Source organism: Heloderma suspectum, chromosome 2 (assembly GCF_057233095.1).
Source record: "Heloderma suspectum isolate Gila_16-S chromosome 2, 16-S_ref, whole genome shotgun sequence".
Lineage (NCBI taxonomy): Eukaryota > Metazoa > Chordata > Lepidosauria > Squamata > Helodermatidae > Heloderma > Heloderma suspectum.
In genome coordinates this window covers 277158453-277186271 of record NC_139459.1, presented here as the reverse complement: position 1 = coordinate 277186271, position 27819 = coordinate 277158453, and the positions used below count along the sequence as shown (strand labels likewise).

Here is a 27819-nt window from a genome sequence, read left to right as displayed (position 1 = left end):
TCCTTCACAAGGTCTCTTGTGAAACTCTAAACCATGTGGATTTGGGGTGGGTGGGGGGAGAGGGACAGCTGCAGCCACCTCCTGGGGCTGAGCCCATGCTTTGTGCATAGCTCAACAGTGGGAGGAAGAGGAGGTGAACCACCAGGACATTTAGTATGTGAAAGGGGGCACAAGCGGAAGCAATAAATGGTTAAATGCTTCCCCAAAATATCTTTCTCCAGCTTCCTGGCATGCCAGATCCTCTGGAACCACAACTAGGCAAAAAGGAGGACTTTGACGACTCCCTTTGATACTGTTGTGCTTGAACCGATCACTAGGGAGGAGATAGGGTGGCAGTGGGGGTGGGGTGGAATATTCCCCCTGGGCTTTGCTGTACCCTGAGATAGATTCCCAGGCTCTGAAAGAGTGGCCAGTTGCTGGATCAATTTCAGGGAGATGCTGGTAGCGGAGTTCACGGTGGCTTAAACGGAACAGCAGCTAATGCAGAACAGATGGGCTAGTGCTTTGTGCGTGAGCAAGCTAAGCAGGAGTGGAAGCTCTACCGCTGCCCCCTGCTTTCCCTGTGCTATGGAGGAAGTAAGTACACAGGTGCACGCACTCTGTGGAAGCAGATAGCACAGGTGCATCTTTATGCACACCCACCTTTCTGAGTTCAAATCCAGCCCTGTGTCTGATATGCAGACAGAGAAACAGCTGAAACTCCATGGGGTGGTATATATTTCATAACGTATCTCCTCCACTGCCACTCTTAAGCTGTTCCAGTGCTTACTACCAGGCAGAGCCAGTTACCAGCAAAACAGACTGCCAGGACTCTTCCATGGGTTAAAGACTGCTTTTACCACCAATGCCCTTAGACCAAAGGGGATGCGCTTCAAAAGAAGCCTCCTTATATTCACCTCTTTTATGTCTTCCTTCATCTCCCCAGCAAATGAGCTCTTTGGGAAATTGCAAAGACTGGAGTTCCCTTGTTTGTCAGTGGCCTGACAAAAGATTTGGCCAGGATCTTGAGGCTTGGATGTGAGGTTAAGAGCACTCAGGTCCTGTGACACATGTCCAGCCAGCTTGTCTTCCACACATTATAACAGGAAGAAAGATACCATCATGGCTCTCTATCAAAGCACACACATGTATGCTTTCAAGACGAGGCTGGACAGCCATCTGTCAGGGATGCTCTGACTTGGATTCCTGCATTGAGCAGGGGGTTGGACTCGATGGCCTTGTAGGCCCCTTCCAACCCTACTATTCTATGATTCTATGACTCTGCGCACGCGCGCATGCGCACGCACACACACACTCCTTTTAAAGCTCCACATACATTCACCTAGACAAAAACCCAGTGATGTTGTAATTGTAACCCTTGACCTTTACAATTTGCTGACACAGCTATGCCAGCTAAAACCAAAGTTGTCTAGGGTGCCTTCCCAACTCTACAAATTGGAGAGACAAAAGACGCCTTTTGGGAGATGGTGGTGCTTCAAGTTCCCTTCCCCAAGCAGATGAGTTCTAGCCAGGCTAACGCTTCCCTGGGAACAGACCAGCCCTTCCCAGGAGCAAAAAAAAAAATCACACAAAACCTCTAGGCAGAGGCTGTATTCCAAAAAAATAATTTATGGGTGTGGATAATTCATGTGCTTTAGAAATGATATGTACATAAATATTTATCTCTAGGGTTATGTACAGGGGACAGCAGGAGCCAGAAGGGAAGGTCCATGCCCAGGGTTGGATGTCTGTCCTTGGTGGCCATGTGTCCAGACGAGGATGGGTGGCCTGAGAAAGCTGGCTGGCTCCTGCCAAAGAATGAGATTTCATAAAAAATACTATTAAATTGGGAATAGTGTCAAACAAACAAGGAGGGTGCCCCATGACTGTGGAGATGGTCCCATGGCATAGGTAGGAGCCCAGGCATGTAGAGAGTGCTCCTCTCCCCAGGATGGGGTTCCTCCCTGCTCATCTGGTCCTACTGCTCCTCAGGCAGCTGGTAGCATCCAAGGCTCAGCTAAAGCAATAGCTTTGAGGGAACCTGAGATTACAGAGGGCATGGAAGCACCAGCACGAGTCGCAGGAGCACCTGCAGAAGTTTACAAGGAAGGCATCCTGTCCTCTCTTGGGAACCTTGGGTTGCTTATGTCCAGCAGACTCTAGAAGCTTGGGATGCAGACTCTTGGGCCTTTGCTGATGGATGGCTCCCAGCTCTTTCTTCCACCAGGGACAATGTGAGAACTTCTGTTCCCAAGCTGTGTAATCCTCTAGGAACAGAAGAAGACAACAACAAAACCTTCCCTGTGGTCCACGGCCTGCCCCTGTCCTCATGTCCTCACATTGTGATAGGGGAAGAGGCAAGGGGTGATGGGCAGAGGGTCATGGGTGAAGACGGAGTCATCTGAGGAGCAGGTGCTGGTAGTGTCCTCGCAGGACGGGGAATACTGTTCAAAGGGCATTGACAGGTCCAGGTACTGGAAAGAGAGAGAAAGGACACCCATCAGTATTCACAGGGGATGAAGGCCTGGCTCCTCCCCAAACCACTCGTTCTGTTGCAGATAAATGTCATTGAAATGGCTTGCTGTGCCACTTCCTGGAGGTTTCAACCTACCTCTTCGGAAACAGCAACCAGGACCTTATCCAGCCCCTCCACCAGCTGCTTAAAGGTGGGCCGTTGGGAAGGCACAGCATGCCAGCACTCCCTCATCATCATGTACCTGTTTGGGAAAAGTAGCGGAAGCTTCAGGCACTTATCAACCCCTTGAGTCTATGGATGCAGGTGTGGTTCTTCGACTAGTTCTTAGGAGGCACCATGGCACTTACAGTTCATGGGTGCAGTTGGAAGGCTTGTCCATGCGGTGACCTTCTCTCAGGAGTTTGAAGAGTTCTTCCACCGGGATGCCCGGATACGGGGAGCCACCCAATGTAAAGATCTCCCACATCAGAATTCCAAAGGACCACCTGAAAGGACAAGTGAGGGTGGGGAGAGGGTAAGAAAGCCATAAAATCTGCAGAATCCAGCGAATAAACAATGCCACAAGGTAGCCTCAGAGGGTTTCCCTTACCACAATGAAATGCGCAAAACTAATTTCACCAAAATGAAATTGGGACCAGAGAGGTGGAGATTGGGAAGGGGAAAGTACTGAGCACACAGATGCTAGGAACTCTTTAGGATGACAGACCAATTTACAGGGATAAAATGACTCTGGACTTCATGGGATCTTTACCACAGGGAGGTAGTTGGGGCCGTTGTGCTATGCTATGGTTTTCCCTTGCCGTTTACAGCACGTTAATTACAACTGCTAGGGAACTGGCAAATAGGCTCCATTATTGTCCATATTTCCAGGAGAGGCTGCGGCTCAGTGCATGCCAAAGGTCCCAGGTTCAATCCCTGGTATCTCTGGGGAGGGCTGGGGAAAAAATCCTGCCTGAAACCTAGGAGAGCTGCTGCGAGTCAGCATAGACAGTACTGAGCTAAATGGACCAATGGCTCGATTTGCTATAAAACAGCTTCCTTATGTTTTTTTTTAAGGTCAGAGGCCAAGAGGTGGACAGACAGGGGCTTGTAGTACTCAGCTGTCCTACCAGGCACAGCTGTCCAGGCCAATTTGATTGTGGGAGCCTGTAACCCCACCTCGCAGAGTCACACTTACACATCACTCTGGTGCGTGTACACCCTGTCAAAGAGGGCCTCTGGCGCCATCCATTTTACCGGCAGACGGCCCTGCAGGGAGACATTAAAAACCTTTCATTCATTGCTGCTTTCCCAAGGTGATGGCCCTTCTAAGCTGTGCCCCCTACCTCCCACTGAGCAGTATCCGTAGATCCACTCCCACAGACTTGTTCAACCTTGCTTGTTTTCTATATTGCTTTGGATATTTTGAAAGTGGAGAAGAATTAAACTCCCTCTCCCCACTGGTACTTATGGCAGTGTGAGCATATGTGTGCCCAATCACGTACACAGATACACACACACACACACACACACACACCAAAAATGCTTCCCTGCTCCCTTCTATACCCCTAATTTCCCATCACTACTCTCTCTACCCCACTTTCTTTCCCCTACAAAGAAGGGTCCTTCTTTCCCATGGCCATCTAATGCCTCTCACTCACATTGCTGGTTTTCTTGTAGTAGTCTATGTCGTGAACTCCGCGGGCCAAGCCAAAATCAGCAATTTTCATGACATTCTCTTCTGTGACAAGGACATTGCGGGCGGCAAGGTCCCGGTGAATGCACTTCAGAGAGAGAGAGAGAGAGAGAGAGAGAAGGGGGGATTCAGATTTCAGGGAACCTACTGCAGCCTGATGTCCAGCTCAATGCCAGAGATATGCAGAGTTAGCACATTGCTGCATCTACCGTGAGTGTGAGTAGGAGCTTCTATGCATGTTTCCTATGCCCTTCAACTCTTCCCTCTGCTTTACCTCACTATAGGAACATAGGAAGCTGCCTTACATTGAGTTAGACCATTGGTCCATCTAGTCTACTGTTGCTGATGCTGACTGGCAGCAATGGCTGTCCAGGGTTTCAGGGAGGTGTTTTCCCCCAGCCTTTCCTGGAGATGCCTTGGAACAAACCTGGGGCCTTTCACATGCAAAGCATGTGCTCTACTACTGAGCTACAGCCCACTATGGCTGCCCCAGACTTGGTACATCCAACCCTCCATTCTTCCTTGGATCTCAGACAATTCCAGGGCAGACCTGACACTCACATAACTGAACCAAGAGATTGATTGATAGCCCAGAAGCTTTAATGTGCCAGCACTTGGCCTGGAGCTTTAACTGGTGCACTCAGTAGCACTTACAAATGACTCAGATGATACATGATGGCCCCTGGACATCAGTCATCTCTTACTAAGTGAAGGGAAGATCTGACTACGCCACCCTAGCAGACAAGGAGGCCAGCTGTTTGGCCAGGTGGCTCTTACCCGTTTAGACTCCAGGTACTCCATGCCACGTGCCACCTGGTAGACGCAAGAGACCAAGTCTTTGAAGGACAGCTGCTCCTCAGGCATCTTGGTGATATCAAAGGTGTAATCAGGTGTGGGAGGGCGGCGAGCCCGCAGGTATTCCCTCAAGTTCCCCTTGGCAGCAAACTCCACAATCACATAGAGAGGCCCTGCAGGCAGATGCTATAAGTGACCCTCTGTCCTCATAGAATACTTCCAAAATCCCACATAATGCTGGCTCCCAACTCCATTGGGCGTCAGAGCTCCATTCTCAGCACCCCCTGCCAGAAACCGCAGTTGCAGCTCCCCTGATTTCCCCCACAATGGGCCCAGCATCTCCAGATCCCATACCTCCCAAGCATCCCTGCCTCTTCTTGCATGGCACACCATGCTCTCTGCTTCCCAGCCCAGCAATGCAGTCACTCACCATCCTGTGTACAGACACCCAACAGGTTGATGATATTCTTGTGCTGGTCCATCAGTTTCATCATTTCCATTTCTGAGATGAGGTCGGCCAGGTCCTTGTCAGTGGCATTGTCTGGTGAAGCAAAGGAAGGGGGTTATTATGACACCCAGACTGGGGGTGGGGTGGGGTGGCCCATGCTCTGGATTAGGACTAGGAGTGGACAGAGAGAAGTCCCATGAGACAGGCTTCCTTGGCCACGTCAGCTGCATTTACCTTTCAGCATCTTAACAGCAATAGTGATGGGGTGCTCCGGCCGTTCTTGATCAATCCCATAGGCTTCTGCTCTCACCACCTGTCCAAAACAGCCCTCACCTAGTGGCTTGCCCAACACCAACCTGGGGAAAGGAGAAAGACAATTTAATGTCACCGTGAAGATGGATGCATTTGGCTGGATGGACCAAAGCATGTGGCTGTGATGAGCAGAGGGTGACTGGGTTCAGATGATTGTGGCAGGGAAAGAAGCCATCATGGCTTCTCCCCCCATCCCCGCACGTGCTGACTATCTGCATAGTTCCCCATGCTGCAGCGCATGTTGGTGTGTCGTCCAAACACAGCACGCGCTTCGAACCCACCCTACAACCCATGACATGCAGCAGAGTTGTAGGGTGGTTACGAAGCCACCCCTGCCACGTCATGCACCAGTGTCAGACGACACACCAAGCCATGCTGCTGCGCAGGGAATTATGCAAATGGCGGTCACACGCACAGCATGTGGAGAGAGAAGCACGATAGCTTCTTTCCCCATTGCAATCTTCCAAACAAGCCGGGTATGTCAGGGAGTTAGTGCCAGCTGGGATGCGCAGGGCTGCAACCACAGATGTAGAAATCTGACCCAATTTTTATTGTTGTCCCCTAGGCCCATCCATGACCTTCCCCAAGTTGTGAAGAGATGTGTTCCAGCCAGTGGAGGCTGGTGGCTCCATTTTGCGTTTCAGTCAGAACCAGCCAGAACTCTAAACGAGCTATCCGAGGTGCCAAACCCTAGCCCTAAAATGGGTTCAGCACCTTAGATAGCTCCTTCATAGTTCTGGCTGGTTCTGACCGAAATCCAGAATGGATTCACAGCCCCACCATAATCAGAGCTACAAGCCTCCACAGGTTCCATCTTCCCTGACTGGGGTTCATCAGGGATTGTACAGGGCCTTGATTTAGCATTCAAAAACTCCTTCCCAAGTTAGTCTACAGGCACCCATTCAAGAGACAAACTGCAAGTGTTTTGCTATCAGAGTAGTCTTCTAGCTGCCAGGTCATAGAGCTAAATAAGCCGACTATGGACTTGTTCCAGTTTTGTTCATTGTTCTTTAAAGAAAATGACACCAGATGCTCTCATACCCTGCTCACTCTACTGCCTTGTCTGTTCTGCCGCACTTAGGCACTCTGCCTGCTGCACACTCTGCTGCCGAGGAAGGGATGAAGGAAACTTAGGGCCAGTTCACACATGGGGCAGTGGCACCGAATTTGTTACAGAGAGATTTTTTGGGGCTTGCACTTGCCTTCACTTGTGTGGAGGAAGTAGCATGTGAATAGAAGCCCATGTGTACATACCCAGCTTTATGTGATTTCTGTGATCATGGCAGCCGTCATGCTCGCGGGGATCATGAGATCATGTACAACCAGGTACATGAGAACTTCCAGCTCACTTGCTACTTCCTCTGTGTGAACGTAGGCAAACATGAGCTTAAGGATATTTGTGTGCAGAAAAAGTGGCAGCAGCACCACATGGGGGAACCAGCCCTTTGTGTTACAGGAAATGCACATCTTGAAATGGAGCTGGTAAAGAGGCAATGTGGTCTCTGACACCAGCTTCAACAAGTCAGGCAAGAAGCAAGCCCAGAAAGCATCAGCCCAGCTCAGCATTCTCGGCTGCACGTACAGACAAAACCCACACCCCCAGGCTTACCTGTCTCGTGGAAATTCCCACTTGGAGTCCAGAGGCAGCTCCACTTCCATGACCCCAGCCAGCATGGGCGTGCAGCTTGATGAGAGGCGGGTGACGCGCATCAGTGATGTGGTGGACTTCCCTGAGGAGCTTGATTCCAGGGAGAACTATGGAGACAGAGCAAAGATTCATTAGACTGGCCCATGGACACTGTTCCGCTCTAGAGCAGAAACAGAACTGGACACAGGCTTGATGTGACTCAAGTAACAAAATGGAGCAGGCCTCAGGTGTCTGGGCAGAGCATGCACACCTAAGATCATGAGAACCGCCTATGCTGGATCAGATCAAGGTCCACCTAGTATAGTATTCTGTTTCTCCAGCACTGGCCAGCCAGATGCTGCCGTGACTCTGAAGATAAGGTGTCATGTGAAATAGCAGTTGACAGATGTATCTTCCATGAATCTGGAGAGATCTCTGTGGAGCTCTCCATAGTCTGTTTGGGATTGCCATCCTGAATCATTAGGTGTGATCCAGTTTGGGCTGCCTCACTGTCCACTGCAGACTCTTGTTCAGAGCCTGTAGACAGCCCTTTGCCCGAGGTCATGGGCTCTTGAAAACTACTGTAGTGGCACAACCCTGATTGTTCTGACCCACCTTAAGGGAGGCCATGAACCCTGGTACGTACCTGCCGAATGAGTGGGAATTTGGAGAGTTTGTGGACAGCCATGGGCTCCAGGGGCTGCTTGTTTGTCTGGATTTGCATCCGGCACAAAACAGCGATGACAATAGCCATTGCAACGGCTAAACACCCTGAAGTGTAGATAATGATCTCGGTGTACTTGATTTCAGGGGCAAACGCCTCTTGAACTTGCTCTTCATCTGTAAACAGCAAATGAATCCCCAGTTAGCATGCTCCAGGGTTAAGCCACCTTTGACCACCAATAACAGCAGGGATGGTTGCTGCTGCAAGTGGGCTGGAGATATTAGGGTAGAGCAAAATGGCCAAACTACACAGTCTCCTGCAAAGGCAGTTTCTGTACTTGACTGCAGCCCCCCTGTCAGGGTCATTCGTATTAACACACACACACACACACACACACACACGCACAATCCATCCAAAGATAAGCACTTTGACATCCCATTGATTTCAGTGAGAGAATTCAGTATGTGCTTAGAACTCTTCAAACTTAAAACAAATAGGGCTTTAAAACTTTGCCTGGATCATGCCTATATCCCTTGTCTCAAAGTATTATAGAATGTTGTCATTTTGTGTAATAATTCATTAGATAAATACACCTAAGTATACCTTTTAACAAAACCTTTTAACAAGGATGAAATAAAACAAGGAAAATGCATACACATTCATGAATTTGTTTCACTATTTAACTTAGACAAAAGTATTGTCAATCATTTATCTGCCCATATATTTGAGAAATATATCAGAACATCTGTCATACAAAGCCAGCCTTCCACAATAATTTACTAATGATTTATAGGCTTTACATTTTACTATTTGCATTGTTTTCCAGATCTTAGCTATCCATTCTTATTTAGATGTTTGTGCCTTCCGGTGCAATCCTGACACAGATGAACATGTTCAGAACCATAGTGTGGTATTTACCTGATGCACTGTTTTTCACATAATTTATTAAACACACCAGTGATTCATAGGGCAATGTAATATTCAGTATTTCCTTTGGGGTTTTTTGTTGACAGAGTCAGCATTGACCATTTACAGACTGATTCATTTTAAAGTGCTTCCAGGGAATAAAATACCATTGCATAGGCATTTTAAGGCAATTTACCTTCAGTCAAATCAGACAGAAAGCCTAGAGCAGGCATGGGCAACCTGGTGCCCTCTAGATGTTTTGTACTACAGATCCCATAAGGCCCAGCCAGCATGGCCAATGGTCAGGGATTATGGGAGTTGTAGTCCAAAACATCTGGAGGGTTCCAGGTTACCTACCTCTGACCTAGAGCATTTGCTAGACAGAACGTTCCAAACACCTTGCAGAATTGCAGGTAAGTGCACATAGGGCTTCAGCCATAAGCGCATGCTTACATCATTCCCATTCAAATCAAGGGACTTAAAAGTGCTTCATCTTAGTTGGATTGTACTTAGTGCAAAGCAGATCCAAAGTCCAGTCTTTCTTATATGGTCCTCAGGATTTATACACTGTGGAGAAGTACACAGCATTTTTCTTTTGATTTGTTATACTGTGACTTTTGTGTATGTGACAACAGTAGATTATTCTGTATACGTCTGTAATTCGTTTTGTTATATTAATTGGTCTGCAATTTATTGCAAGACTATGCATCTTTCCTTTTATTAACAGTGGTTTATCATTTTTCTACACATTAGGCTCATTCATTCCCAAGTATTTTAGAACATTTATTTTAGTACTTTTAGATCTTTGCACTGTTATTCATTCTCTGCTGTTGGTTTTACTCTGTCTTTGACCTGTGCTATTTCATCTGTCATTGCTTATTTTATCTTCTGTTGTATTTTAATTTATTTGCATGCCACCCAGAGAACTACAGTTATTGGGCAGTTTAATATACACAAATAAATAAATGGGAGCACACCAAGGAGTAGAATTGTTTTTCTTCTCCACTGGGAGAAAAAATGTCTAGTTATAGGCTATGGTCTACTACTAACCTATTATAGACTAGACCAACCCTCCCCAACCTGTTTCTCTCCAGATGTGTTGGAACTACAACCCCCATTATCCCCAGACATGGGGGAGTTGTAGTCCAACCCATCTGGAGCACACCAGGTTGAGGAAGACTGAACTACAGTACAGTCAGTAATAACCTACCATTAACATTTGCTTGCTTCCCACTCTGCCAATGAAGAAATCTTAGAGTAACCATGAATTGATCTGCGTGTGTGGAAGGACTGTGAGGTCTGCCCAGTTCTTTAGGGATGGCGGAGAATTCCTCCACGGATTTCAATGAGTCCAAATGCACTGGCATTCGGCCCCCCGAAATCCATGGTGGAAAGGGCTGCCACCCCCCCGCGGATCCCCCCCAGGTCAAGACTTACCTGGGGTGGATGTTCTGGACAGCGGCGGCTTTGGCGGCGGCGGCTGGTCTTCCGACTGGCTGCCGCCGCCGCCATTTGCAGTCTGGTCTTTTTTCTTTTTTTTTTACCCAGACGTGATAGGCTACGTAAAGACTTACGTAGCCTATCACGTCTGGGTAAAACAAAACAAAACAAAACAAAACAAAAACCGCATACGCAAATGGCAGCAGCTACGGCGGCCACCATTTACGTTCCTTATTTTTCGCCTTTTTAGCCTACGTAAATATTTACGTAGACTATTACGGCGAAAATAAAGGGGAACGCAAATAGCGTAGTGGGCACTATTTGCGTTCCTTTTTGATTCGCTGTTTTAGCCTACGTAAATATTTACGTAGACTAAAACGGCGAATCAAAAAGGAACGCAAATGGTGGCCGCCGTAGCTGCCGCCATTTGCGTACTTTTTTTTTACTTTGCCGTGATAGGCTATGTAAATATTTACATAGCCTATCACAGTTAAATACAGGGACGCAAACGGCGGCGGCTACAGCAGCCGCCATTTGCGTCCCTGCTGCCCAGTGGCCAGATGTCTGGCTGTGGGCGGAGCTGGCTGGCAGCTCCGCGGAATCCTCGCAGAGCACAGCCGGCCAGGCAGGATGGAGCGCCTCCCTCCCCGTCAAGGATTCTGGGGGGAGGGACGGAGCGCCTCCCCACCCACCGAGAAGCGGATCCGCGAAACAGTAAGTGACTTTTGTACATCCCTAGTTCTGATACTCAGAACAAATTCCTGGGCTCAAAATTCTTTAATTCCAAGTGAATGATTTTTGCACCAGGTCAGTTGATGGATCTTGGGGTTCTAGTAAAAAACAAAGTAGATCCCGCAAGCATGAGGTCTGTCCCTCCCTGCTCTTCCTCACCTGAAAGCACAGTAAGCCAGGCTGACTGGTAGGACAGGCCAATGGAATTCCCCGCTAAGCACGTGTATTCACCAGCATCTTCCATGGAGACATTGTGCAGGTACAACACTTCCACCTCCGAGCTATTAATATCTGCCGTCTGCCAAGATGAGTTGTTGGTAGAGGGAGGGTGATAATGGGGAGAGTGAGAGAGAGAGAAGCATTAGCTCTGGATGACACAGTAGGGTTACCCAAACTTTCCTTTTGATGGGGAATATCTTCCTTGCTGCCAATAAATCAATCAGGTATGTGTCATTATCTTATCAGTGCCTGATAAGGTTCACATAACCACATCTCTGGTGAGGATGCTCTAATCAAGTGTGCCACAGCGGTTGATAAATTTCACTGCTTCTAAAGGATCCTTCTATAGAAAACCGAGTAAGGCGCCTCCAGGCCTCAGACACAACGGTGTTTGTTGTTCAGATAAGGTAACACAATGCTAGGCTGATGATGGAGCTTTCTGCCACACAAGGTACCACACATGTACTCTGTGCCGCTGACAGAGTTGGCATAACTGAAAGTATTACCTCAGCCATTCTTGGATCCTGTCTTTGTTTTGGGATCAACACAGCAATCTCTCTTGTAAAGTGGTAGGTTAAGAGAAAGTCACTGTTTGAAAATGACTGAAGCATCACACATTGCAAAGTGTGCAACTCTTAATGCTGGTAATAGTTGTGTGGATGTGTGTGTGTTTAATCACCCAGATTTGGGGTCAGCAACTGGAGGCCCCTGGGCCAAATCCAGGCCACTAAAAGGAATTACTCCCCGCTCCTCCACCACCACCACCATTTCCCTGTACTCCATTGCTATCCTGGAAGTGAAAGAGATGTGGATAAAGGGGCATTTGTGGCAACTGAACTTTCTGGCGAGGGCAGAGACTGAGGCACTTGCCCATCATCCCTTGCTTCCGTCTCCAAGTTTGCCTTTCAGAAAAGCTAGTTGTTGATTAAGGCAAAGACAAGACTTTGTTCAGAGCAGTCTCTACAGCAGTGCCAGCTACATGCCATCAGAGGCATCACTGAGCAACATGCTTTTCTGCTTTCCATCCCTGCCTCCCCAAAAGCCAGTCTCATTACCTTAAGCACTTGCACATAGGGGACTCCATCTGGACCGTAGCTGCTGCCATTCACTTCAATGTGTTTGAGCCACTGGATGTGGGGCTGGGCATCGCTGTAGACCTTGCAAAAGAACTCCACATTGCTGCCCACCACTGCTGTGGTATTGGCAGGCAGCCCAGCTTGCAAGATCGGCCTGTGTGGGGATCTCTCTGCCAGGAAGAGAGCGGGGGAAGTGTTGTCCGACACAGCTGAAGACTGCCAAGTCCCCTGAAGTAGTTAAGGTCATGCTCCCCACATAAATCACTAAACATGGAGCTGATAATGGTATCGTAGGAGGCTGGCAGTGCAGAGGCACCGTCAGCTGACATACAGGTTCCCCATCTGTCAAAAAGCAGCATTTTCCTAGTACGGCAGGATATGCGGTCCTGCCTGAAGTCTTGGTGGGATCTTAATTTCTTCCCCATCTCTTTTTAACCCAGCAGACCTGGCTGCACTTCTGATATGACTTAATACCGCAGGCTGAACCCCCACCCAGCGCTGGCTCCAGAGCCTCTTTCCGGCGATTACAAGTAAGCCCAGAGAAGACAGATAATGAGGGGATGAGAGATAAGGGAGCAAAGGCTTAAATCTAGGCCTAGAGATCCAGACATAGTTAATTAATTTCATCTGACTTTTTGGCCCAGGAGATCTCTAGCTTCCTTTGAAGTTGGTAGAGAGCTCAGGGCATTTTTCTTGTCTTCGGGGAGCCTGAGGTCAGGGATGGTGGGGCCTGCTCCTTCCCAAAGCAGCCTCGCAGGCTGCTGGGGATTGGGGTCTGGCATGTCCCACACAAACTCAGAAGCACTCACTTATTGGCAAAGGAATGAGGAGCTTCCCAAACTCACTGGGGATGGGCCACTACATTTCTCTTTCCATTTGTTATTCTAGGCTCCTGAGACCCCAGTCCAAGATTTGCTGAGGGGAGGTATCTCACCTAGCACATCCAGAAAGTAGCTGTAGCGGATGCTGCCAAACTTGTTCTCCACCAGGCAAGTGTAGTTGCCTCGGTCTGAGGGTACCACACTCTCCATGACCAAGCTCCAGTGTTGATGCCTCAGCTGCAGAAAGAGGAGAAGCAGGGATCGATCAATCTGTCAGTTTATGTTTCTCTCAGTTTATCATTTTTCCAGTCTTAAGTTCGGGTCGTCTCAAACTTTAAGAATTTCTCCAGCCTTAAGTTTGGTTCATTCCAAACTTTGAGGAATTAAAAAGAAAAGAAAAAAAACTTCACTTGAAAATTCACAAGCATTTTGTGCACATTTCTCCTAATCACATGCATTTTTGTCTAATGTACACATTTTGCAAGCAGTTTTTGTAATTTTTTCATTATTTCCCTAATATATGCATTTCGTACACATTTTTTTAAAAAAATTGGAGAACTCCATTGCAAAATTTGCAGAAGTGTGCTTTTTGAAGGCCAATGGAGTTTTGGGTCGCAGTGGTTAGCAAGTGCAAAATTAAAATGTGAACTGAACGAATATCTACCCCATTCCTAAGGGGAAGTCACAACCTGACGTTACCACAAGGGTGTCCCTTATTTCAAAGGGCTGCTCATTCTTTCACAGCATGACTACTCATAGAATGAACGCCCTTTATTTATTTATTTATTTATTTACCGCTCCTGTTCATAACAAAGTGGTTTACAAATATTTGTTGGGGAATATTTATTTGGTGGACTTTGGGCAAGCAGAACAAAATTGGATCAGGAGCACAGCAAGTACATAGAGGGCCTTGGGAGCCTTGTTCTTGGGAGAACAAGGAACACCTCCTTCCCCACCACCAGAGGACTGAGTCTGCATTGGTTTTGTCTCCTATTTAGTATGGCATGTTCCCATCTCAACCAAATCCTAACTCATAAAACCTGGTCTGCAAGGCAACTGTGGTCTGAAAGGGGAAAGAGGACAAGGCGGGGGGAAATCCAGTCTCAAAGGGGCCGGCCTCTTACCCTGATCCCACCAATACGGTGCTCCCCTCGGAATTCTCGCCCGTTCTTCAGCCAGCGGATGGTTGGGTTGGGGCTCCCTGAGGCTGGACAGCGGAACTTGACCGTATTTCCTGCTGGGACCGCATATAGCTTCTTGTCCATTCGATGAGGATGTGTCCAATAGGGTGCTGAAGAAGACGTTGACACGCTCAGTCCCAATTTTTAATTAAGGCTCAGGGAATGTCATCCCTTAGGGATAAAGGCAGGTTTCGTGCTCTAACTGTCAGGGGAAAGGTGGGAGGAGAGCGTTGGATTGCTCTCCAAGAAAGGGAAGGCCAACAGGAGAAGGCACTGTTCAAGCTGGAGTGTCACCCAGGCCCTGAGAGGTGTGCCAGAATCCATTATGGTACCCTTCCCCATGCTGGCTGCAGATGATGGGAACTGTAGTTCAACACATCTGGAGGGGCAGCAGGACAGGGAAGGCTACATGATGCCATGGAGTTGTATGGCCTGGTAATCATTCTGCAAGGAACCTCAGAACTCTGGGGGAGAGAGGAGTCCATTTCAGGAGATCCTCCAGCTCCAGCAGACCTCCATGCTGTTAATTTGAAGCTAACTGCAGTCAAACCCCCTTGGACTCCTCAGGATTCGGGCAGTGGAGGAGGTTGGGAGGGAAGCAATGAAGATGTTTGGCCAACCTGTATGGCAGGACCAAAACATCCCTTCCCTGCCTCTCATTGGCTGCAGCATGAAGCAACAGCACGGCATGGGCAGCTCGGCATGGCACTGACCTCGCCGGGCGTGTACGGGCTCCTCGTTGGAATCGACATGGGCACCGTCTGTGTCGCTGTCTTCATCATCATCCCCCGAGGCCAATGAATCTGAAAGCAGAATGGGCACAAAGTGATGCTTTGTAGTACTGCCGCCACCCACATAAGCACAGGCACCCAAGAAGTGCCTGCGATCAAGAGAGGCTCTGGCTACTATAGTGGGCCAGCTTTCTTCTTAGAAGAGGGATGGTGGTATAGGAAGCAAAATACCGCCACGAGTGTGTTCAAAGGGGATCAGGGAGAAGAGGGGGGAGAGTGTTGGCTACAGCAATCTGAGTTCTACAAAGTGAGGCGGGGTGGGCAACTTCACGGGGTCTGGGAACAATTTTCACCGCCCAAACCCCACCATGAGCTGCACATCCCCCCCCCATGCCAAAATCGCTGCTGCAGTGTGGCTGAATCACTGCTGAATTTCAGCAACGCAGCAGTGGTGGCAGCAAAAAAGCCAGATTTCTGCTCTAACACAAGGTGCACGCCTTGTTTTAAAGGCATATCACAATCCCGGAAGGCCCAGAAGAGTGCAATTTGCCATTAAAATAAAGCGCATGCTCACCATGTGTGTTGTTTTAAAGGGGAAATGCATCTTTTTGCAGCCAGCCCGCTGCCAAAATTTAGTGGCATGGCAGCAGCACCATGGGGACATCTTGGGGGGCAATAGGGTCTGGAAAACAGGCTGGGGGGCCACATGTGGTCCATGGGTTACATGCTGCCCACCGCTGAAGACAGGGTTATATTACAGATGTTGGTTTGCAGGGGAAGCTCCAAGTTATATCGGTCCTTGCTGCTTCAGATGGGGCACCGAAGTGAGGCAATATGTGGTAAGGCCTGCATTGGGTAAGGGCCAGAGCATGCATAGCACCAGCTTTGCACGCAAAAGGTCCCAGGTTCAATCCCAAGGACCCCTCTCTGAAACCCTGGAGAGCCACTGCTGCCAGGCAGTGTCGACAATACTGGGCTAGATGGACCAAAGGTCTGACTCAGTGTTTCCCATGTTCCTTGAGGCCCCATTTGATCTTTTCAAGTGGGAGGTGTTCTGAAGAAAGGACAGCGCACCCAAGTCCTTTGTGAGTGTTGCTCTCTTACCCACAACAGAGATGGTAAAGTTACGCAGGCTTTCCCCAGTGCTCCGGGCCCGGCATGAGTAGAGGCCCGAATCCTCGTAAGTGACTTCGGAGATCTCCAGCACACTCTGCCGCATGTGGATGCGTCCGCTTGGGAAAAGCTGCTTGGCTTCCTTATGCCATGAGATAGCAAGGCTGTGGTTTGTGCTGCAGAAGAGCTTCAGCAGACTACCTGGGTCCAGTAGCAGGTGCTCTTCCTCTGCCTCCAGCACGTGGCTGTCAAACATCTCTGTCCAACACCAAAGGGGGACAGCGAACGTTAATGAAGTGTTAGTTCCCGTTAGAAAACGGTGCACTTAATACCCATAACACAAATACTCTGGGCTACAAATCAGGGAACCTTTACCCCAGGCAGATCCCAGAAAACAGAAAAACTGCATACACACTTCCATTTCTCCCTACACCGCCAAAGAGCATGATTCTGTGTGAGTGCGGGGTGGGGTTAAGCGGCAGGATTTCCCCCTGTAATTGTACAGGAGCAGAACAGGTCTGTGACACATTGGAAATGGGTGACTGGTTGGTCGTGGGGAGTATCATTGGTTTGCACAAGTTGTTGGTTCTCCCGTGGCTGAGAACAACCAGCCACCAAGTGTACCATCATGGGCAAAGGTGGTGATGCTAAAATGGCAAACGTCAGAGCTCAGGTCTGGCTGAATTCTGCACCCTCTGGTAGTCCCAGGGGACTGGTTTGGGAGGGGAGTAGTTTTTTTCAGTTGGGAAAGAGAGGTGCTCGGTATATGCTCTTCACTTCTGTTGTTCCGAAGCTGAGTCTCAGCAATTAAGAAAGCCCTTGGGCCAAGCCCCAACTAAAATTAAAGCCTTCAGGTGGATCTTCCATTGTTCCCAGAGTGGGAAGAACCTGGAAGGAGATCCTGTTTTGGAATGTTTGTGGGCTGGGTGAAATTGATCAACAGAGCAGCAATTTGCTTGGGAGGTAAGATGTGAAGCTCAGGGGTGGGGAAAACACTAGACAATTTTTTCTTTTTTAAAAGGAAATTGAGGAGAAATATTGAGGGGGAAACTCTTATGAAACATTTTCTCATAGAATCATAGAATAGTAGGGTTGGAAGGGGCCTACAAGACCATCGAGTCCAACCCCCTTTTCAATGCAGGAATCCAAGTCAGAGCATCCCTGACAGATGGCTGTCCAGCCTCAATTGCTCCAGCCTCAATTGCTCCAGCAATTTTAAAGCAGTGTTTTAAAATAATACCACTACATGGCCAATTCACACCACCGTAAATTTCTTAGATCCAGGATTCAGGCAATAACATTTGTGATGATGATAGAATTGCCAATCCAATGGACTGCAGCAACGCTCTTTCAAAATTGTCTAAGCTCCCAAACATTGCAGAATAAAGAATGTGCTCAGGTATTTGATCCAGGAATGAAATCTGGGAGTCTGCCAAGCATAATGCTCCCGCAACATGGTGGCAAGGCCTTTGTGAAATACAGCCTCTGCCTCCTCTTGCTTCACATTCCTCAATATTCTGCACTGGAAAAAAAACTGATGCATGTTTGAAAGAAAACACACACAAACGGGCATAAAACAAACATGAGAAAAATGTCAATCTGCTTGCATCAATTGATGCAAATCTCTCATTTTCTTCAGTCCATGAAACTCAAAGTGAAAGTTCAGAATAAACTGAACTTTCAGAAAGATCAGGCATATGGATCTTTCAGACACAGATCCTGACTGGGTCAATTATACTAAGCTATTATTGTCAAATATATATGATATATTAACTGAGATGGAATGGAACATAAACAAAAAAGGACAGCTAAATTTATCTACCTATGGTTACTATGATTCTTGCAACCCATTCCTGTGTATAGTTACTCAGAAGTAAATCAGTTCAATAGGACTTACTCTCACATAAGTGTGCATAGTATAGCAGCCTTATTTTGTATGAAAATGAAATAAGACTGAATCATACAAAATAAGGCTGCTATACTATGCACACTTATGTGAGAGTTATAAATTATAAAAGTGTAACTGAGCCAAATGTATTGCTCTTCCTTAATTATATTATAGGGATGTTTATATTCTGAGTTCTTTCTCTTAACTCTCCACCCCCAAAATATTTTTTTCTGTTTCTGCATGATTACTGACAACTTGATGCTATTCCTATGTCTACATAATAAGTCCATATAATAAATGCTGATGTCTAGATACTGTTCCTAAGTCCATCTAACAGCTTTATTGTCGTTTGCTGGTTGGGGGATGCTGGGAGTTGTAGGACTTATTTCTGTCTAAATATGCATACGATTGCACCTTTAAAGTAGTAAAATTAGATTAGGTTTGATAAGAAAATAAGTATTATATATAGTTCAAGTTTCCTCCAAATTTCCATTCCTCTGCCCAAATAGATCCAACTTCCCAACCCCCACTTTCTTCTTTAACATTTCTCGAAATCTTGCATGTTTATTCTGGAACATTTGAAGTAATCCCAGAGCACTACATTTACCAAAACAATTTAAGGCTCGTGGCAAGGGGGAATGGGGAGGGAGAGAGACAGGTTCATATGAACTATTAGTGTGAGGGATATTCACATGGGCATGGCTGTCTCTGCCTCCCTCCACCATCAATAGTGACTCTGTCAGAAAGCACAGCAATTTCTGGCTCTTTCTATAGAGAAAAACTGGAGGTAGCTGAACAGGATTTGAGGCTGCATTAGAAGCATTTTCTCCTCAGGTCTCAGCATCTGTGAATAGGGAGTGGCTGACTGAACATGTGTGTTGAGGTGTACAAGCCAGTGTGCACAGATTCCACAAATAGCGATTTGGATTGTATATTCAGAGCTGATGCTTACTGGGGATGTTGTTGTTGCTGTTGTTAAATATTCTTACACACAGGGTGGGATTTTGAAGTAAAAGCCAGGAATTAACAGTAGGAACTAGAGGTAGAGGAAAAGTGCAGTCACAATCTCCCACCCACCCCTGGCCTCTTCCTTGTGATCCTCTGAACCCTGTTCACAAATACCTTTGTTGTGGATTCCCTTCTTTGCCTCTTGTTCTATGGAGCAATGATGTCATCAAAGCCCCTATCTTGCCAGTCCTGGACAGGAGAAAGGATCCCCATGGACACTGGAGTATGACTTCTCTGCTCAGACCCCCCCCTCTCTGTGGGGGCCCTCGATTGAGTGGTCACTCTCGCAGCCCAAAGTGACTGTTTTGACAGATTCCAAAATGAACATGTCAGGGAGCCCATGACCGCTACCCCTCCCCCTCCGCCGCCATTGTCCTGGCCTCGCTGCTCCTTTTTCCCGTGCTCTCCCTGCCCCAGCTTACAATAGGGGCCAGCCCCCTTTCAGCGGGCCAGCCCCCTTTCAGCAGACGGCTCTGTCATTAGCTCTGGCTCTGCAGGTTTAGAGGTAGGGGAGGGAATGAGATAAGGAGCGCCCACCCCATCAAGGCTCCAAGTGGAACGCACAGCTTGGGGCAAAATCCTGTTGAGAAACAAAATGGCAATTCCCCTGTTTCTGATGATTCTGACCTTCCTCATGGACAGGACCCCTTTCCTTGCTCTCCCTTTCCATTGAGCTCCATTCCTCTTCCTTGTGTCTCACTCTCTCTCAGCACAGAGGTCTGTCTCCCCCACACACACACACACCTTCCACCCTCCCCCATGGCATGAGTGGGAGTGAGAGGTTTCACACTCAGCTGACTCCAGAACTTCCCGCCTCCCTGTTTGTCTAACCTGGATTTGAACTATAATTGCTTTGGTGACCCATCCTCCTCTGACATCAGCTTGGGTTGTGGGAGGCTTGCCAGTTCCCCCTTTCCCTCCTCAAACCAGCTCAGTCATAAACCAGCTCTACTCTCCACACTCCAAGGTTGACTGACGCTAGTCCTCCCTGCTGATGAATATGAGCCTCTCTTCATGATGGTGACAGCGCGCTGGGGGCTACTCACTCTGCCGTTTTGGGCCCAGATAGGATACTGCCAACCAACAGTGATAATTCCTACTGTCTCTCTCCTGCCTCATTCCTAGTCTCCACCAGCATCAGAGGCAGAAATACTCCAGCAACCCTTGTGGCAAGCAAGAAAGTCCAAAAAATTCTTCCTCCCACCCTGAACCTCAAAGCCAGCCCAAGACATTTTGCTGCCTGAGGCAGAACAGCAAATGCTGCCCTCCCCCAGAGTCAACATCCACAATAGCAAGGCTGGCAAAGTTATTTTGGCACATAGGCAGAAAACACAGCATGGAGCCAGTCTGGTGTAGTGGTTAGAGTGTTGGACTGGGACTTGGGAGGTCATAGTTCTAGCCCCCACCCAGCCATGAAGCTCACTTGGTGACTTTGAGACAATTACTGACTCTCGGCCTAACCTACCTCACAGGGTTGTTGTGAGGATAAAAATGCAGAGGAGGGCCATGTAAGCTGCTTTGGGTTCTTTGCAAGAGGGAAAAATGCGGGATATACATGTCGTAATAATAAATAAATAACATCCCAGAAGTGCCTCTCTCTCGGAATAAAAATACAATAATAAATGAAACAATCAACAGTTTGCTTCCCTTTCATGTCACCTAAAGATGAAGAAAAAATATAGCCAGATGATGCATGGGAATGTTTAGTTGTTGTTGTTTTTCAAATTAAGAAGTATTTCCTCCCAGTTTACTGGCACTCCCGCATAATCCAGTAGGGGGATTTGAATCAGTAACTGATGTACCCTCATGGAACGTTACCGCGTGGAGTGACCATCATGCTTGTCTGACTTCATACTTGACCCTGGGAATCTGTTTCTATGTAGTGGGAAATATGTCCCCCACAGCTTTACTACATAAGCACTTAAAGTAATTGCCAAAGGTAACTCGAGAGCTTTATAAGAATGACTTCAGTCTGATTGGAAAGGAAAAAAGCCTCCACCTTTGGGAGAGCTTTAAATTGATATGAAGCCTGTTGATCAGGAGCCTAAGTGGACAACACATCAAGCAGTGGCCCATCCTGAACAAATCCGCAGATACAATTGAAGGACCCAATTGCCACTCTGTCCCCCTTTCTCTGCCCCTTGTCTAAATCACAGTCAGCAGTTTCTGGATGATTTTGTTAAAGAGTTCAGATCCTACCAAAGACTTTCATAGACCTGTTGCCTCCAGCGAGCGCGAGAACCATCAGGAGCAAATATGAGATTTCACAATTCCACTGGCGAAGACAATCCCAGTTCTGGGAACTGGGGAAGGTGTCTAGCCAAATTGCCAGCTAGTAATGGACTTTGACAAGGTCAAAGTCTGACTGACTGACTGACTGACATGTACAGTCAATGCCACACAAATGTCTAACATCTTCCACTTGGAATAAACCTCCAGTACGGATGCATCCAGTGCGAGCAGACATCCCCAGAACCACACATGCCTTGGTCTCTTTGGATATACAGTCCGAGTTTATATTCTCAGCCATTGCCTATGTACAGGCAGTCGGTATCCCCAAGATGCTTCATGTCAGCATAGAAATCTTAAGCCTTGAACAGGGGCCTGAAACTTCCCTTCCTTGTCTTCTCAAGTATGCATGGCACCTCTTTTGAGGAGACTGCAGGGAACAACCTATATACAATGTCTTCAAACCAGTGGTGTAGTAGAACCAGGGCTCTCAGGGACGCAGCGCCAGCACTTTTCGATTAGTAGGGATGCCAACATCATCTGGCATTCTCTGAGCTTAGCTGAACAATAGCTGGAGGAGAACTGGATTATCCCAAGAACAATACATTGTTGTGAGCTATCTTCTTTGTAATGCAAAGCATTGGGGGCGGGGTTTGAATGGGCAATGAAGACCCACTAGCTTATAAATATCTTCTCCTGGTAGAGATGAAAACTGCTAGAATTGGTTTGTTGATATGGATCCACACAGCTGCCTGCATTTTTGGCTTCTCCTTGGGAGTGTGGCTGTGGGGACTGTCATGATGAGCGCCTGCACTTCTAAATTTACCACCACACTACTGCTTAAACCTGCTTCCTCAGCCTATTCAGACAGATAGCTGAATAGGTGACGGTGGTGAATTACAATGATCAGGGTGACATGACAACAGCAGTAGGGGCACAACAGCAGCTGGTTGGCACAAACAGCAAATGTCCCATCTGTTCAGCGGGTGGGCCAACCATGGAAGAAATGTCTTTTCTCAGGCATGAGAGACGGTGCCAAGCACCTGGCATGGCAAATTGTCCCTCACTGCCAGGGAATCCTGGAAATCCAAATCTATTCAAAAGCATCTGCAACCCTGGCAAATTAGGCTACTCAGTGGGACCAACCATCAAACAACAGATCATATTGGCCATATAATGTAAGCAACTCCTCAAATGCCAAATGTTGCGCTTATAACATGGTTTGTCTGATAAGTGGAACCCTGTGTTGAATCTGTTCACGTCGTCTTTTGCTTCATAGCAATGGCTCCAGAATTGGAGCTACCATAGGTGTTTCAACAAACACTAGATCTCACCAACTCATATAACCTGCATTAACCCTGCACTGTAACAATGTATACTATACACCCATTCTACACTGATCTGCACATGCTTGCTTGGCTGAGGGGCACTTAGGTCCATTCTGTAGTACTTACCAATTTTTTGAAAATCAAACCCTGATCAACCAGGCTAAGAGATAAGACAAGATGACAAGTAGATCCAAGGGTGGACTAGCTACTGAGCCATGATTGTAAAAAGGGAACACATGAGACAGAGTTGCCCAGGACAGAGAAGCAGAAATTAGGCCCCATCAGGATCTTGCTCAAACAGACTGGTTACTGTGGAAAATCTTCCTGGCACAGAAGTTTGAAGGAAATCTGTGCTTAACAGTAATTTGGAGGAAATCTGCATTTAAGTTTTGCCGTACTGTGCAATAGCCTCTGTTCGAATTACGGATTTGAATCAGGGACTTCCAAGATATTGGAGAGGAGGAGTAGAAAGCACCTATGTGAACACTTTCTCTACTACAGGGCTGGCAAGATTTGTCAGATTTACTTTGGTTTTATACTACTACCCTGTGGTCCACCATCCACAGCCAGTGAAAAAAAGTGGCTTGGGAGGCGGGGGGTGGGTGGAGTGGGCTGGGGGGGGGGGCTTGCAGGGGAGAGAAAAACACAGATTTATGGAACAAGGGTGCCTCCAAGCACAGGCTCAGCCCAGGAATATATATTGTCAGTACCAGAACAGAGCTCACCATCCAGTCACACAAAAATTCAGTCCTGTTCCCCCTCACCCCCGCCAAGCTTTTCTCATCTCACCACCCTAATTTAGAAGAGGGAAAATAAGTCTTTCTTTTGTTCTTGCTGTTAAACAATTGGGAGTCAGAAAGCCTTGGTGATCCAATAGAAATCACATAGAGATCTACCAGTAGATCCCAATCTACTTTCTTATCACCTCTGTGGTATGGCACACAAAATATCCTCTACCAGTACAAGTACTGGCTTAGAAACTGTACTTTTTGCTCTGCAGCCATCGTCACTGCACTCCTCATGCACTGTTTGCTCATACGTACGTGTGGGAAGGAAGGAAGGAGTTAGGCAGATCCAAGCATTACAAGCAGTTCTACTATGAGTCTGAATAGATGCCAACTGTACACACCACATCAGTATATGGTGAATCTACTGCTCACATACTGAGATGTTCTTACATTAGCACAGCCTTCCCCAGCATGGCACCTGCCAGATGTGTTGGACTGCAATTCATCATCCCCAGTCAACACAGCTGGAGAGCACCAGTTTGGGGAAGGCTGCATTTGCAGGTTAAAGGAGGGGGCTTGCAATACTGCTACCCCGACACAAAACCAGCCTAGGAAAGCTGAATTGGACCCTGAATTGGATTTGGATCTGGGAGAGCTAGTTCTGGTTTCTACCCCAGCCATGAACTCATTATGCAGCCTTGGTAAACCACTGTCTCTCAGCTGGGAATAATAACTGCTTTGCAAGCCAGAGTTCTCTTGTCACAGCAAAAGCAGTAACAAAATTATACAAACACTCTGAAAATAAAAAGGACTCTATAAATTAGTCACAGAACCTTAGTATTTGGGGCCCTGCCTCTTGTACCCCAAAACATGCTAATCCAACCTTCCCCAGCCTAACACTCTCCAGATATGTTGGATTTTAACTCCCGTCATCCCCAGCAAGCCATGATGGCTGGGGGTGATGGAAGTTATCATCCAGCACATCTGGAAGGGCCCCACTTGGGGAAGGCTAGTTAATCTTTCCTCCCATCAGCAGTGCCTTTTTTCCAGTGACCCTCACCTGGCTCCATTGTTCCTTCTGTGGAAGCAGCTGGCCATGCACATGTTGTTGCCACTGCCAGGAACCTAAGAAGGCCATGCAACAGGGCTGTCATCCTGTTGGCTCTTCTGCTTATCCCTTGGCCCCCAGTTAGATCTTCAAACCCTAGATCAAGAGAGAAATGACAGTCAATCCTTTGTCCTCAGGGTTTTCCATTACAAGACATCATGAACGTCTGTCCTACATCTACAGCCACCTAGCCTTCCCAATCGTAATCATTATCTTTGGGGCAGGGAGAAGTATATTTACTAAAACATCTGGTCCAGAAGCCATTCCAGGAGGCTGGACATTCTCTTTGGAAGAAAGGGGCTGGCAGTGAGTGGAATAAGTTATTCATTTGCCAATCAGTCCAAAGTATTTGATTGTGACATTCCGAAGAAAGTCCCCATCACTACACACAAGCAAGCCAAGTTCCGAGATGCTGCTATGGAAGTGAATGCATTTCCTGAGCGGCACACGGGGTCTGCAGCACGTTACAGCTTTACAGCTCTCATCCCAAGAGCTACCTAAACTCTCCAGGAATTGCAACGTGGGCTGGAGGTGTCATTCCAACCTCTAGAGTCCTTCACGCCCAAAGTCCACCAGGTGAGCTTAAGGGAGCTCCTGCCTGTACAAGAAACCCCTCTGGATCAGCCCCAGGATGTTTGGCCTTTGGGAATGAACCTGACAACCCTCCCCAGCCAACATGCTGGACCACTCCAACAACTATTCCCCTCTGGCACAAATCTCAGTGGCACATCCTTCTCATGCGCTTTGGTGGTGATCAAGGGGGCAGGCAGGAAGAGATGTAGGAAGCTGGGTTGCCCAGGGCTCCAAGTGGAAAGCCTGGCTACAATGTGGGGCAGTGGAAGGAGAATCCTGGAGGGGCTAAGTGGGCTAAGTTTGAACAGGCTGTGATTCCTTGTACTATATTCACGTCCGGAGCACGCGCATGGCACAAGCATACACCGGCTGCAATCCGGAGGAAGTTAGATGCAGGATTAAGCCCCACCGAAATCCATGGGATTTAAGCGCACGGTGAGGAGTTTACGCCTTGTTCATTCAAATAGGATTTCGGGCTGGGCTTGTGGAAACGTAGTGGAGCACCCGTGGCGTGGGTGTGTAAACAGCGAGCGCGTTTCTTTGAATGGCGCGAGGGTACCGCTTGCTTCGACGGCGCGCGCGCGCGCGTGTGCATGGAATACGTTTTCGGGGAAAGGAGTGTGTACGTGATGGTGGTGCGAGTGTACGAGGGGAGGGAGCTGTGCCCGAGCAGGGGCTCCCAAGGGCAGCTTAATCTTTAATCTGAGTGACAAAAGGGTTTCCTGCGCTGCGCGCCCGGACACTTTGGTCACCGATTTACAGACCCTCCCGGTCAAAGTCCACCTCGTCACCCACCGCGGGAAGGCAGCTCTTCTCCCCGCCACACCCCGGGGAGCCTCCTGGGTCGCAGCGGACGTGATCGCCAGAGGAGTTCAGCGCCGACCCGCCGCGCCGCTATCTATCCGCGATCGGGGCCTCTCCTTCGGGGCCGTTTCCATCCCTGATGCCCAACAACGGCCAGCCCGGGGGGGGGGGGGGAACCCACCTCACCTCCTCCGGCCGCCTTAAAGCTGCGCCGCTACTCCGTGCTGCGGGGCGGACGCCATCCTTTGCTGGGCAGCCGGCTGGGGAAGGGAGCAACGCTCCAGTCCCTCGATCGCCGACCCCGGCGGCGGCAAGTCCCGCGCAAAGGAATAAATCCGGCCAAGCGAGCGCTGTCGGTCTCTCCCAGCACCGTTCACCGCGCCTGGATCTCCCCAGGCTAGCAGGAGCGAGATACCCAGCCGCGCTCGGAGCCGCGCTCCAGTCCCTGCGCCTTCTGTCGGCTTCAGCAACAGGCGCTGGGACTTTGTAGCGAAAGCTCTCAGGTTACACCCCTGCGCAGCGCCCAGCCGACCCGCTCCGAGCCAACAATGGGCCGCGAAAAGAGCCGGGCACGAGGGGGAGGATCGGAGGGAGCCTGCCCCGCCTCCGGCCTCGTTCCCTCCCTCCGCCGCCAGCGCCTTTTCACACTCGCATTAGCTAAATTCTCTCCCCCAAAGCTCCGGCAAAGGGGATTAAGCAGAGTTCATTCTCTGCCGGGGCTTTGCTTCCTCTCTCCTCGCGCTGGTAACCGGAGACACCGCTCATTAAAGTCCGGCTCGCAAGGAGCTCGTCCTGGGGAGGGGGTTGCCCCCTGAAGGCAGAAAAGCCCCGGGAGGCGGGGAGAAAACACTGGGGTGGGGGAAAATTAAAAGCCCATGGAATGGTGGTGGTGGTGGGAGGTGAACAAAAGGATGGTGGGGTGGGGACGCTCCTTTGTTGGAATACATCCAACGAAGTGCTTAACAGGAGGTGGAAAATCGTGCATCGGTGGAACTCACTGCTGCATGTTATTTTTCTGATAAAAGCAATTAATTCTTTTTTTTTCTTCCTCTAGGGATGCCCATAATATCCAGATCCCACTGAGGACAGGCTTCCCTACTAATTCCCTTAAGTTATTAAGTCTGATGGAACCCAGGATCCACCACTAGAATTGCACTCATCCACGCTCAGCCAGTGAGACTTCTAAACATTTTCCCTGCTGTAGGAAGTAAAACCCCGCACAAAGTAATTCCTCCCTCTTGATAGCAAGGGGCTAACATGTATTTGAACACTGTATAAAGCATTCCCAGTTAACTGCACGTTAATGGGAGGACTTGTCACAGATGACTTGTCACAAATGTAAGCCAAAAATCATTATGGGAACATGAACTTAGAAGCAGCTGCAGTACCTGGGAGGCAAATGGTTAATCTATATTCAGACAGCTGCAGATGGACACAGCTAACTGATTCTTTCTGCAAGACCCTCTGTAACCCAACTAGGAATTTTAGGGGATACAGGGTAAGGGCTGTGAGAGTAAGTTATGGAGGGGGGTGGATGAGGGGAGGGTGTACAGAACTTGTTTTAATGCAGACATCAGACCTGAAAACATAACAAGTGTCTCAGAGCCTGTGCAGAATGCCTTCCAATTAATTACAGAGACAACATAGGTGCGATTTTCAGGTAGTTTTGAGCCCTGGCCTCTCTTTTTAAAGCAGTGTTGGGCAGTGTCCCTGTAATCTGCATGAGCACACATGGAAGATAAAAGGTTTCTCTGCATGTCATGTTTCCATACAACAACATTTGTATATTGTATTTTAATGTTTTAACTTCTGTAGACTGCCCAGAGAGCTTTGGATATGGGGCAGTATAGAAATGCAAATAATAACAACAACCAACGTTTCTTTTTCAGGCAGTACAGCTTTAGAATATGTCGGGATTTAGCAAGATTTATTTTGATGTTGATGGACACAACCTGGCT

General features: G+C 48.2%; 1 protein-coding gene across 4 annotated transcripts; it reads right to left on the bottom strand.

Annotated features, from left to right (window-relative positions):
* Positions 1 to 701: 701 nt before the first annotated feature.
* Positions 702 to 26320, bottom strand: FGFR4 (fibroblast growth factor receptor 4). 4 transcript variants are annotated; one of them, XM_084839386.1, is made up of 19 exons: positions 26043 to 26320; positions 24437 to 24580; positions 16187 to 16453; positions 15065 to 15154; positions 14295 to 14461; positions 13284 to 13407; positions 12329 to 12519; positions 11214 to 11352; positions 7959 to 8152; positions 7295 to 7440; positions 5608 to 5729; positions 5356 to 5466; positions 4908 to 5098; positions 4096 to 4218; positions 3633 to 3703; positions 2803 to 2940; positions 2591 to 2696; positions 2276 to 2453; positions 1577 to 1787 (listed from the first exon to the last, which is right to left on the bottom strand). In XM_084839386.1, the coding sequence occupies exons 2-18, from the start codon at positions 24528 to 24530 to the stop codon at positions 2307 to 2309; spliced, it is 2421 nt and encodes an 806-aa protein (XP_084695512.1). In that variant the 5' UTR covers positions 24531 to 24580; positions 26043 to 26320; the 3' UTR covers positions 1577 to 1787; positions 2276 to 2306. The 4 variants fall into 4 exon arrangements, with proteins under 4 accessions (XP_084695510.1, XP_084695509.1, XP_084695512.1 ...); XM_084839385.1 differs by having other exon boundaries at positions 26048 to 26320; XM_084839384.1 differs by having other exon boundaries at positions 702 to 2453.
* Positions 26321 to 27819: the final 1499 nt, after the last annotated feature.

Bases quoted from the DNA above. Each gene is read 5' to 3' on its own strand.
- FGFR4 (XM_084839384.1), bottom strand. From the start codon at position 24,530: ATGACAGCCCTGTTGCATGGCCTTCTTAGGTTCCTGGCAGTGGCAACA. The intron at 16,454-24,436 runs GTGAGGGTCACT...GGTGTTGGACAG, and splicing joins AGAAGGAACAATGGAGCCAG to AGATGTTTGACAGCCACGTG. The intron at 15,155-16,186 runs GTAAGAGAGCAA...TTCTGCTTTCAG, and splicing joins CTTTACCATCTCTGTTGTGG to ATTCATTGGCCTCGGGGGAT.